Source organism: Mus caroli, chromosome 1, assembly GCF_900094665.2.
Source record: "Mus caroli chromosome 1, CAROLI_EIJ_v1.1, whole genome shotgun sequence".
NCBI classification, from domain to species: domain Eukaryota; kingdom Metazoa; phylum Chordata; class Mammalia; order Rodentia; family Muridae; genus Mus; species Mus caroli.
The window spans coordinates 147,551,974-147,565,135 of NC_034570.1; the positions used below are offsets into that span (position 1 = coordinate 147,551,974).

The following is a 13,162-nucleotide window of genomic DNA, read 5'->3' on the forward strand; positions in this document are numbered from 1 at the left end:
CTAATATCCACTTATCAGTGAGTACATATCATTTGAGTTCTTTTGTGATTGGGTTACCTCACTCAGGATATCTTTGGGTGTTTATAATAGAAAAATAATGATTGTAAGCTCTTCCACACTAATACTTTTCAATATAAAAGCTACCTTTTATGTAAAACCTATCTTTAGACACCAAGTAAAGAACTTGCACTGAATGCACAAGGCCCTAAATTGAGTAATCCCAGTCCTGAGAGATGGGGAGGTGAGGGGTGGAAGGTGAGAGGTGGGGAGGTGGGAAGGTGGAAGGTGAGAGGTGAGGAGGTGGGGAGATGAGAGGTGGGAAGGTGGAAGGTGGAAGGTGAGAGGTAGGGAGGTGGGAAGGTGGAAGTGGAGACAAAAGAATCCCTGGAGCTCAAGGGCTAGCCTACATAGACTAATTGGTGAGTTCCAGGTCAATGAGCATTCCTGTCTCAGAAAAAGAAGGTAGATAGCTTCTCAATAATAACACTCAGATGATATCCTTTGTTTCTAATGCACACACATTAACATATAAACGTGCAAAAAAAGTATATGCACACACAAACAATGATAGTTTAAAAAAAAAAAAAGCTTTTGCTGGGTATAGTAATAATTCACCTAGAATCCTAGTGTTCAAAGGGCCAAGGCAAGAGGATCACACACATCCAAGGCCAGTCTGGGCTACATTGAAAGACACTGTCTTAAAAGACAAAAATGAATAACTGAGTTTATAGAGTAATGTCTTTAGCACAAGACCATTAAGACGTATTAATCTGCTTAGCAAGTCAGTGCACGCCTTTAATCCTAGCAAAAGGCAGAGACAGGTGGATCTCTGAGTTCCAGGCCAGCCTGGTCTACAGAGTAAATTCCAGAACATCCAGGGCTATACAGAGAAACCCTGTCTTGAAAAACAAAAAGACATTAATCTTTTAAAAATATATATAGTAATATTTTCAGCACAGTATATGGTCCACCTGTAATCCTAGTACTTGTGAGGCTGAGGCAGAACTATGACTTTAAAGCTAGCTTGAGCTATAAAAAAAGACTGTGTGTGTGTGCGTACACACCCCTTCATAGAGGCTAGTATATCAGGCTTATAACTCCAGCTACTTGACTGGCCAAGAAAGGAAGTCCCCAACTTCAAGGCAACTTTGGGTGACTTAGCAAGATACCTTAAACAAGGCCGTAGTTTCAAAATAAGAAAGAAAAGAAAGAAAAGGGGAAGAGATAACCTAGAAAGATTGACTATGGTATCATTCTACTCAGAGATACAAACACTGATCATGCCAAAAATCATACTTTGCTTTTGTCTAAGTAACAGAACCTAATATGGTGGCTGTTGTAACAGAAAGTAGCATGTTTATCATGAGATTTTTCTATACAAGAAGTATAATCTGTACACAATTAAATTCTAATTAGATAAGTATTACATGTGTTATTATTATCAAAAAGGTATGCAAATTGATTCTCTGAAGAGCAAAATAAGCATTGCCCTTAATATTCCCTCAAAAGCTCAGTGCAATGCTTTAAAAGTCTTAAATGTAGGTTTCAAAGAACAAAGTGCAAGACAATTTAAGAACTCTTATCTATTATATTTGTCTAAGATTTACAAAAGAAACAAATAATATTTCTACTTCGCACAAAAGTCTATGCTTCATTAAACTAGGCAGAGTTACTCACCGCCCACGTCTTAGTCAACCTGAAAATCGGCGCACTCTGTAAGCCAGAAACCACAGCCATAAGTGCGTGGAGGTTGTTAAGTTCATATAGTTTCTGAAGATTTAAGAAAAAGGGGGAAGAGGATTGTTTTTTTAAGAAAATGACTGCAGGGAAATACAGATTAGCACAATTTAGGCAGTGGATAGAATAACTATTTATTATTGTTACTGTCACTGTTGGAAACCTGTCTTCTAGGATACCCAGTAAATTATTTTTGGCCTATAATATAATGTTCATGTTCTACCCTGGCACTTTCACCCAAGCTCTGGGAATAAACCCAACTCTAAATGGGTAATATATTTACAAAGCTGAAGTTATGGCTTGCTACCAAGGTTAACCGGCATGACTGTAACGGCCATGCACTTGGTTCTGGTGAGTATCCTTGCAATGATTTATGACTGGTCATCTATTTTGTGGTCCAAGTCATAAGAAAGGGTCTACTTGGTTTGGTTTCTTGCCCAGTGCTCCTATTATCCCAGGGCTAGAGTTCAAACCTGCTGTCTTTAGTGCTGCCTCCATTTCCTGCTTCCTCATGTTCAAGACCCTTGACATTATGGGATGTTGTTCTTATAGTATACAAACATCAAACAGTAACTTCTACTATTTCCCAAGAAACCCACTTTACATTTGCTGTTAGTTTCTCAAAATTTTTGTCATACCACATAATAGTTTCTACCCTAAAAGTGGTATCTAAAAATTAGTCATTTTACAGTTTTCTCAAGCAACCAGGTAAGCCCCATAGTGAGCACTTAATTGAAAAACCAAAAAGAGCAAATTCAAACAAAACAGTACACATGCAACAGGAGATAAACCTTCACACAGGATTCTATAATCCAGCGGAGGAACTAGTCACTAAAGGAATGTATATTAAACATTTACTGGAGACTAAGTGCCACATGAGACTTGATGGATGCCTAAACATGCAGAGGACCTAGAAAGAAAAGAAGAAATGGCACCTTGACACTTCCGCCTCTGCTCCTGCCTGAGTTTGCGGCTTGTTGTCATGCCCTAATGTTTCCAGACTTGCCAGTCCCATCAATACTGGGAGCTGATTTCCTAAATCTTGTTTTGCATTTTGTATGTGACTCACTATACACTGTTTGTACAGAGTGCTGTTGGTTCTCTCACTAGAGAATACTGACTATAACAGATATTAAAGGGTATGACCTACGTGAGCCTTTATTACAAACTGAACACAAAAGACATAGAGTGTCAGAATATGATTTAATAGCAATAAGGAAAACAGGGCATGGGGCTTGCAATAAAAGCAAAGGCTGTCAAATATAGGTCAGAGAGTCTGGAGAGAAATCATTTGGTAAGAAAAATTGTAGTCTGTATGGACAAAAACATACAAATAAATGGGGAAAAAAAAAACCAACTCAGAATCTATGGGGAAAGCCATTACTTTCTTTAGTTAAAAACTAATACTTACCTAACGTCTTACAAAGAATGCTTTTAAAAATTCCTCTAATGTGTCTGTAAAATCTTATACATGAGGAAGGCTAGTCCTGCCACCTAGTGCCACAGAATGTTAGAATAAGATTGTTTCCTGTACTCAGGGAAAATACAGGAAGAAGTCCAACTTAAATCATAAGCAGAGCATCTCTGTTTTACTATCCCACCTCTCAACTCACAGGTCAGGGAAGACCTGACTATTCCACGCATGACAAACAATGATGAAGACTGGATCCATCAACACTCATGAATTTCGAGTCATTACAAGTTGATCTTACTGTCTCCCTTTGCAATCTTCTGTTCCTCCCTCTGAAACTCAGATTATCCTTGAAAACCATGCTGCTTTCTCCAACTCTGTTTATTATCTATGCCTCTCAACAACTCCTCAGTGTTCCTGTTAGCGTCGTATGTGCTATTCTTTTAAACTAGACTCTAGGAGAGGCCTGTGGTTCACACCCATAATCTTAGTCCTGGGTGTCAGAGGTTGGAAAACACAAGTTCAAGGTCTTAAGGTCTTTTGTTAAGATTAATGCACTTTTATTTTATGTATATAAGTGTTTTCCATACATGTGTGCCCATGGACCACTGAGTGCCTGGTGCTCGTGCAAGGCAGAAGGAGCCATCATGTCACCAACTGTGTGTTGGGAAGTAAACCTGTATCCTCTGCAAGAGCAGCACGTGCTCACCACCAAGCCAATCTCTCCAGCCTGCAAAGTGTTATTTTCTATATAGCTGGGTGGTTCATTTCACAATTTAATAAATAAATAGAAAAAAACAAACAAACAAACAAACCAAACCAAAACCCCAGTAACAAAAGCATTATGTATTCTTTAAGTGAATACTACATGACTTTCTCCATCAACATAGTCTAATATTTGACAAATACTGTAATTTACCATAATCTAACCCCTGACTAGATAAATGGGGCAGGGGGATGACCAAGAATAAAGAGAAAGGCAGAGAAAAGAGGCGTTCAATGTACTCAACAGGCCTTATTTTCTAGGACCAATAAACAGATATAAACAGATATTCACTTAAAATAATTCTGAATGGGTTAACTAAAGATCAAGTCATACTTACCTTAGCAGTCTTAATATAGTGGCTCAAAACTTCTGCTCTTATTTTCAGTGTTTGAGCATGGAGAATTTCTCTTACAACCCAAAAGCTTACCTGAAAATAAAAATTAAAAATTAACCAAAAATTAACATTAAATTCTTCTTGATAGATTTGCTATAGTTATTTTTGACTATGGTTTTCTTATAACTAAAAGAAAATATCATGAAATAAAAAATAAAAATTTCATTTTAAAAGTTTTGTGATGGCGTTGGAGAGATGGCTCATGGGTTAAAAGCACTGGCTGCTCTTCCAGAGGACCTGAGTTCAATTCCCAGCATCCACATGGTGGCTCAGAACCATCTGTAATGGAAGCTGATGCCCTCTTCTGGTGTGCAGATGCACATGTAGACAAAACACACCTATATACACAAACACAAACTGTAAAAAGTTTTGTGATGTCTTTGAATTCAATGAAGCACTAATTTAAGCAAACAAAACAAAACAGACTTAAAAACCACTTATCAGAGGCTGACAAGATGGCTCAGCAGGTAAAAAAGCCACCAAGCTTCGAGGTTGGCAACTCGAGATTGATCCCAAGAAGTTTGCATCTCAAGCATTATGTAAAAAGCTGGGAAGACAGCGTTGGAATTGGGGTGGGAGGGTCTGCAGAGACAGCAGGATTCTGGGCACTTATTGGTCAGCAAGTACAGTCAGTCCATATGCTCAGAGTTCACTGAGAGTCTCAAGATGGGCTGGTGGTAATGACAAGGAGACACTAGACAATACTCTCTGGCTTCCTCCCACATGTGCATGCACGCCCTCTCACACCAATCAAGTATGACTCACGTGATTAAATCTTCTTGTGAAAGCAACTGCATTTGGTGCTGAACTATATTTTTCTTTTTTATTCCATCCACAACTTGAAAGTTCCTAGAAAATTAAAACAAAAATTAAGTATAAATTACATGTAAGAAACAGCTCAGTTTTCTTACATTAGGGAATTTAAACAGTAAAGACTGTGTATGTTCTTTTCTGGAACAACCAATAGGAATACATAACAATACTAATAATTCTGTAAAAGCTAAAACAAATTTATTAGATTATATGCAAATTATCTAAATGAATATAGACAAACTTGTATTTCATAGTCAGAGTATGACAGAGTGTCCTCTGGTTGAATACCCTATCACACTTAATAAACATTGCTGACTGTCAACCTATTCAATCAGTCAGTGACAACCCAAGTAGCTTGTTCTTTCTTCCTTTGTACAGCTACACGGTGTGACGTACATGTGTGCATGTGCTGTGGCTTGCCTTGGATATGTGGATGCATAGGGCAGAGGCCAACATCAGGTGCTTTCTCAGTCACTCTCAACCTCAGTGCTTGAGATGGCCTCTCACTGAACCTGGAACTCCCATTTTAGCTAGACTGGCTTAGCCATAGCCATCCCCAGCCACCAGGCTCCATCTTTCCCTTTAGTCATGTTCCATCAAGTGCTCAGGTTTGCAAACAGACTGTCTGGTTTGGTCTTTCACATAAGTGCTAGGGATTCAAAGTCCAGTCCCACTGAGCCAACTCTCAGGTCCACAATTAATTGTTTGAAAACATCTCATTCTTTGATCTGACAGTTGTTGACTTCAGATATTTGCAGACACCTGTTTAGTAAAGAAATTCTTGATCACTCCAGTGTTCTAAGAATAGAATTCAAGTGGCTCAAGATCTTGTATTAAAAGAAAAAGAAACTTAAAAAAAATTATACACTAATCCCCTTTACTTGAAATGAACTACTGAGGGCTGGAGAGATGGCTTAGCAGTTAAGAACACTTGCTGGATCTTATGGAAGATCAGGGTTTAACTAACTAGCAGCTACATGGTGGCTCACAGTTGTCTGTAAATCCAACCAGGAGATCATATGCCCTCTTCTGGCCTCTGTGGGCACCACACACTCAAGTGTTACACAAACGTGGTTTCAGGCAAAACACCCATCCACATAAAATAAAAATAACTGAATCGTTTTTAATTATAAATGTAGGCTGCAGAATATACGTACTCCTTGTGATATAAAAGAAATAAACACAACTGGTACAGATAGCTCAAAAATGTCACTTTTGCCTTGCTGCTTCAAAATTATGATTATTATCTCCCTATCATACTGAATGTAAATGAAACACATACATATGTCTAGTATATACCACCATTCAAAATGTTCTGATGCATGTATGCTAGTAGAACTGAATTCATCTGATTTTAAAGGAGAGTTTCTGCCTATAAATTTTAGGTCTATCAGAGAAGTTCTATAATATAGCAAAAACCATCAGAGAAAAGGGCTCATGACAAAAAAAGAAAAATCCTTTGGGTAGGCAACAAAAGAAATCAGAGAAAGAAAAATATGCCATCATTAGTCTTTGATAGATGAGAAAATTTACTATAACTGCCATATTTTGTTCAAAATGTATTTGCACATATAATTGTATATTTTCCTTGATTTCTTTATCATGTAGTGTAAATATCAACTAGGAGAATATCAGTGGTTATTCTATTTAATTTTTGAGATACTAAAACAATGTCCCTTAACGTACGCTACCACCTAATTCTATACAAAGGACATGGAAGAAGGAAGCTTCTGCTCTTTGCCTGTTTGCCCTCACTCGGGATGGGATGGCAAGTCCACTCCTTCACTGGCATTCGAGCCTACTTATTTAGGATTCCAGTGTGGACTGAAGACCAGCTGAGACATCCAGCTTCAGGGACTGAACAACTACTGGATTCTTGGAATTTCTGTTGGTAGACAGCCATTGTTGGGCTAGCTGGACCACTGCCTGCAAGTCAGTCTGACAAATGCCCTTTCTAGATATAGATGGATTGATGGATGGATAGACAGACAGACTGATAGATTCATTCTATCAGTTTTGTTCCTCTAGAGAACCCTGAATAACACAACACCTGTTGGCAAAATCCACCAAGACCCTAATTGGATAGTAAGTAAGAATTTATGTGTTAACATTTAAACAACAAAAACCTTAAGAGATGCAAGAAAGTAGCAATTAAAGAAAATTGCCAAGATAACAATTGACCCTCCTATGGCTTAGTACAAACATGAAGTATGTGGAAGGGAAGCCAAAGCATAGCATCAAAACAATTTTTAAAAATTTACAAAAGCAGGGGCCTGAGAAAATGAGATTTAAAGCAATAAAATAAATCTTATGTTCAATTTTTCTAAAGTACAAATTATCTTGAGAGAATGCTATTCGGGAACTGAAAGCACCAACTTCAAAGTTCTAGAATTCTACACCCGGTAAAATAAGAAAGGCTGGAGATCCTCTCCAGACAGGAAAGATCCTCAGACATGCTACTGTGTGTGCTCATTCCCAGAGAGCAGTAGACACAAGCTCAAAACAGACGGGCAAACCAGGGAAGGAGGAAGGGTGGCTCAGTGGGTCAATCTGCCTGCTCCCTGACTCGAGTTAATTCTCACAGGGTCCAAGGGCCCGCAAGTTGTTCTCTGACCTCCACAAGTGCTTGTAGCATTCACATACCTACATGTGCGTGAATGTACAGTGCAACACACACACACACACACACACACACACACACACTCACGCACGCACAGGAAGAGAACAGAACAGCTGGGGATGTAGCTTGGTGGTAGAGCTTATGCCTAACATGAGTGAGGCCCTGGGTTCATTTCTCAACATCAATAAACAAAAACATAAGATGTAAGATCTTCAAACTGAGCAAACTGCCACAGGGAAAAAAAAAAAACATAATTGGAAACCCACTGATTAAAGTAAAGAGTAATCCTGGGATCTTAGGAAGAGTCAAAAGAAGAAGTCAGAAATTCCAAAAGGCAGAAGAAAATAATCAAGGAAGGCAGGCTGGGGGCAGGTAGGGAGATAGTTGTAACTTAAAGGGGGTCGAAGGTTGGGGGGGGGCGCCAAGGAAGATTTGTTTCCAGTATATGAGGCAGCACAGCTCTGCTTGTATAATAAAACATCACAGAACTACACAGGCATGCATGGCACAGGCATCACTTTTCTATTTTGATGTAGTACTACACAGTCAAAATACAAGTGAAAAAAAAAAAAAAGAACAGGTAAAAGGCATGGAAGATTTCTCTGTTCAGGTTTTGCAATTTTCTATAAAACTTTAATTTTCTTTTCTTCCATTCCTTCTCTTCTATCCCTTCCTTCCAAAAGAACGCGTTTCAGAACCGTCCCTGTGGCTCACATGCCAGTAGTTACTCTGAACAAACAACCTGAAATGTTCCAAAGGCCACCTGGTGGTTGGGGGAAGCCGGGTCAGAAAAGCAAGGCTTGGTTACTCTGCATATACAACTCACTAGATCGCTCTTTGTTTAATCTAGACACTGTCGGTTCATTTTACAAACTAAAATTATCTGAGCTCCTCAGAGCAAAACAGAAAATTTAAAACTTCCGAATGGTCTTTTCTCGTTACGTTTCAGACTCTAGGATCTTCCTACAAATAACACTATAGTATCATGCTTTTGCTCTGTCTTATTTATACTGACGCCTTGGTCACACAGAATCCTGCACTCATGAATCTCACACAAACACCCCAAACTCAAGTGAGTCAGTGACTCTTTGTAAGGGTCTAGCGTAAGAACAGACAGGACTGTCTAGGTGTGCTATGTAAGTGCTCACCTCAGCCCTGAACCATTAAGATTTGCTCTAATGTGCTCACTTGCCATTTTAAGCACAGCCAGGAAAGACAATCTTCAAATATATAAAACAATGGTAATCGTTGCTAAAATGAATTTCAGAACAGGCATGGACTCACTGTGAATCATTACCTATCAAGATCAATTTCCAGTTGCATTTATTTCAGAAGCACAAGGAGGGCAAACCCCACAGCTGATGACCACCTACCCTATGAGAGAATGACTCAATTCACAGGAGTCACAGCTTCTCTTAGGTCTTGTAGGTTCCAACACTCTTAAAAGGACTGTTCTAAGGGTGATGATGTAAGGATACCTATAGACAGAAGCAGAGAAAAGGCCAATATAGACCAGCATGTAGACAGAGACCAAGGGAGGACAGAAAACAGTGGGATCCTAAAGATTGAGGGAGGGAAGCGATAGGACAGAGGGTGCCTGTGAGAAGGCTGACTGTTGGTGAGGTAGCTCCGTGTTCAAAGTGAAAGCTAGAAAGAGATAGGGCATCCATTGTACCCAACTATAAGGCTATACAAGTCGCCACCATGGATGGGATTCCATCATGTCCGCATTTTTATTAAAAACGAAAATAAACCCCTGAAACTATGCAACCTAACAGGGTAAGGCCCTCTTCTCTAATGTATTCAAGCCTTCCTTCCCTCCTCCCTGATGACCACCTTCTAATGAGATTAGGGATAAAGACAGAAGCTATTTCCTGCTTCCACAGAAGCAAATGCCAAAACAACTTTCTTCTTTGCCTTCCCTGGTCCCGATGGAAACCTGACCTTACTATGTCCTAAGATACTCAAGATGAGAACAACAGACACACACTGACAGGCAGCTGCATCGTGCTTCTAACTGAGTGCCTATGTTATTCTAACATACAAGGCTTTCAACAGCTTCCACTCTCTCACTAAGTCCATGACCTGCTTACAGTTTAATGCATTGATTATTTTTACTAAAACAGAAAAATATTTGTTAAAAATTTTGTATGCTGCTAAAATTATAGCCTTTTGGAGACATAAAAATATTTGCAGAGAAAGCCTTTTACACATCCTACAAGAAATGTCTCATAGAATAAATTTTTCCAAAATGTCTTAATAAGATTCATAATTAATAAGATTTTCCCAATTTAGCTAGGATTTTCCCACAATCTCTAGAGTGTCTCAATCACACAGATGAGCCATGTTCATTCCTAGTAAATAATAAAACTGAGAGAGTTCTAACAGAAGACTAGTTCTAGGATCTCCTGCCCATTAAAAAATCATAAAAATAATTAATTTGTAAATGACCTATGCAGTCCTCCACTATAAAGACTTATTTTATGTATTCTATTTGCACGTATGTCTGCATGACAAAAGAAGGCATCAGATCACATTATAGAAGGTTGTGAGCCACCATGTGATTGTTGAGAATTGAACTCAAGACCTGCAAAAGAGCAGCCAGTGCTCTTAGCCCTTGAGCCATCCATCCCTCCTGCCCTACATCCACTACACGTTAAAGCACCTCCAGGTCACTTGTAATACCTAACACAATGCACCTGCAGGCTTATTCAGCATTATCCCATAATGAAGTACTTTGGATGATAAATATTAAATTTACTATAAAAGGCTTAAATAAATTTACATTCACAGTGACAATGAAGTGTTACCAACGGATTGTGTCTTATTTTATATAGGTTAATTATATGTCTTATATGAAAGGCTTAGGCAAGAAGTGTTTTACATTTGAAATTTTCCAATTTTCAAAGGTACCTAATCTAAAAACAGAAAAAAATCCACAATGTCCCAAGCTCATGAGGATCTTCAGATTCAGACTACTGAGCCTGTGGCTACTGGACTGTACTGGGCATGCCAGGGAGAGAAGAAGTCTATACATAGAGAACTGCTTATTCTAAATAATTTTGCTCTGTGGTTGCTCAGAATTAAAATGTAGAATTCTCTTCATGCAGTGTAATGTTTGTTAGAAAATTTTTTGGTGGACTTTGTCCTTTAAAAATACATGAGAAGCTGGGCGGTGGTGGCGCACACCTTTAATCCCAGCACTTGGGAGGCAGAGGCAGGCAGTTTTCTGAGTTTGAGGCCAGCCTGGTCTACAAAGTGAGTTCCAGGACAGCCAGGGCTACATAAAGAAACCCTGTCTCAAAAGGAAAAAAAACAAAAAAACAAAAACAAACAAACAAAAAAAAAAAACATATGAGAACCTTGCATGGTGGTTTGAACGAGATGTCCCCATAAGGCATTTGACTACTTGGTCCTTAGTTGGTGGCTGTTTGGAAGGAATTGGGAGGTGCAGCCTTGTTGGAGGTGTGTCACCATGGAAGGGTTTAAGGCTTCGAAGGCCTCCAGTTATTCTTAGTGAGTGTTCTGTTTCATTTGTGGGCCAGGCTGTGAGTTCTCAGCTGCTGTACTCCAATACCATGCTGGCCTGCCACAGGCTTTATACCGTAATGGTTCTCTCTGAAACTGTAAGCCCCAAGGAAACCCTTCTTTCCTAAGCGGTCACAGCAACAGAAACTTTGTAAGAGGCAGATTTCAAATACAATTCAACCCTTAATTAAAGTCTATGGAAATACTAGGCAGTATTTCTGGATTTTAAGCCAACTTTCTGGCATACCTTACCCTATACTGAAAAATACAAAATTCACCCTGAAGAGAAACTCCACTAGCACAATAAATGCAGCAATGACTTCAGAAGAATACAAGCTTTGCAGAACATTAGAGAATTCACAAAAGACAAAACTACCCCACTCCTATGAACATAGTAGGATGGATATGGTGGTTTCAGTAATAAATGTCCCCCACAGCTGCAGGCACTTGAATACTTGGTTCCCAATTGGTGGTACTGTTCTGGGGGTGGTGAGGTTTTGCTGGAGGAAGTATGGGGCGCTGAGAGTAAAAGCCTCACAGGCTTGTTAGCCTGCTCTCTCTGCTTTGTGCCTGCAGTTCAAGACAAGGAGCCTTCAGCTTCCCACTCCACCAGCCACACCTCGCCTGCTGCCATGCTCCCCTCTCTGTGACAGACTCTTAATCCTCTGGAACCGTAAGTCTAGACAAACTCCCTCTGTATACTGCCTTGGCCATGGAATTTCTTCAGAGCAACAGAAGAGTAATGAATGCAATGGAGAACTTTTACAATCAGTCAGAGCTCGCACGCAGACGAGGCCCTATGGATGTGTAACAACTTTCTTCATGATCCAGAGAGATGTCATACCGACCAGCTCCATGTGTATGCGAAAGACTTCTACAAGAGCTTGGTGCCAGAAATATTAGAAATTAATGACTGTACAAAGCCTCCCAGCTAACTTTTCGTTCTTAGAAGATCCAGTGTCAGGGAAGAAACCTAAAATATTCTAGCAGAGGGGAACAAAACAACAGCCTCTGTCCACAGAAAGCATGTCACCTTTAGAAATCACGGAGCACTAGGAACAGATTTGTAAAACTGGCTACAAATAGTTTAAGAAGGTGGGAGTGATTAGTAGTCAGTGCTTCAACTCACCACAAGGGAAACACAGTTTCCTGCCATTGTATGGGTGACAGACCTACAATCCATAGGAACCTGACTCATGGTGGTCCCTCTACTGTTACCACTTCTGAAGATGGCTGTAGCTTTGACAGCAGCTCTCCTAATGGCTGTATCTACATATAGCTGACCCCTGGTTCTGAAATCACCTACTTCTGAGATTTACTTAAAAGACTTTGCAGTTTCAAGTAACTATCACCTCCTCCTCCTCCTCCTCCTCCTCCTCCTCCACCACCACCACCATCACCACCATCACCACCACCACCACCAGCCCCCACCCCCCACAGGTTAAGCTTTTTAAAGTCAAAGATGGCTACATTAGTGGCACAATTTATGAACAGCAAAGCTGAAAAAACAAAACAAAACAAAACTCACAACTCTTCTGACTTGCCATCCTTAAGTGTATTGAAATGAAATGGGCTCGGGAGACGGGTAAGTGGTTAAGAGCATCTATAGCTCTTACAGAGGCCTTGGTTAGGATTCTAGCACCCACATAGTCTATGACTTCAAGTACCAGGAGTTCCAGCACTATCCTCTGCGTACCATATGCTGCAGAAACCCATATGCAGGCAAAACATACACATAAAATAAAAACAAAAGAAAAATCTTCTATAAAAAAAAACTATAACAGGCCGGGAGTGGTGGCGCACGCCTTTAATCCCAGCACTTGGGAGGCAGAGGCAGGCGGATTTCTGAGTTCGACGCCAGCCTGGTCTACAAAGTGAGTTCCAGGACAGCCA

General features: G+C 39.8%; 1 protein-coding gene across 6 annotated transcripts in view; it reads right to left on the reverse strand.

The window, feature by feature from the left end:
- The window catches only part of Ralgps2 (Ral GEF with PH domain and SH3 binding motif 2), a 136,565-nt gene that overhangs the window by 80,934 nt on the left and 42,469 nt on the right, over positions 1 to 13,162 (reverse strand). For 4 of the 6 annotated variants that reach the window (XR_003836002.1, XM_021173203.1, XM_021173192.1 and 1 more), the window contains exons 5-7: positions 5,074 to 5,157; positions 4,252 to 4,341; positions 1,678 to 1,770 (exon numbers count right to left, since the gene is read on the reverse strand). Coding sequence is in view for 5 of the 6 variants with exons in the window: in XM_021173203.1 (XP_021028862.1) it covers positions 1,678 to 1,770; positions 4,252 to 4,341; positions 5,074 to 5,157 (267 nt within the window). In the remaining variant the exon portion in view is untranslated. Of the gene's footprint in view, positions 1 to 1,677; positions 1,771 to 4,251; positions 4,342 to 5,073; positions 5,158 to 9,114; positions 9,220 to 13,162 lie in introns of those variants that run through there. The other 2 variants (XM_029474569.1, XM_029474575.1) reach the window with 2 other exon arrangements.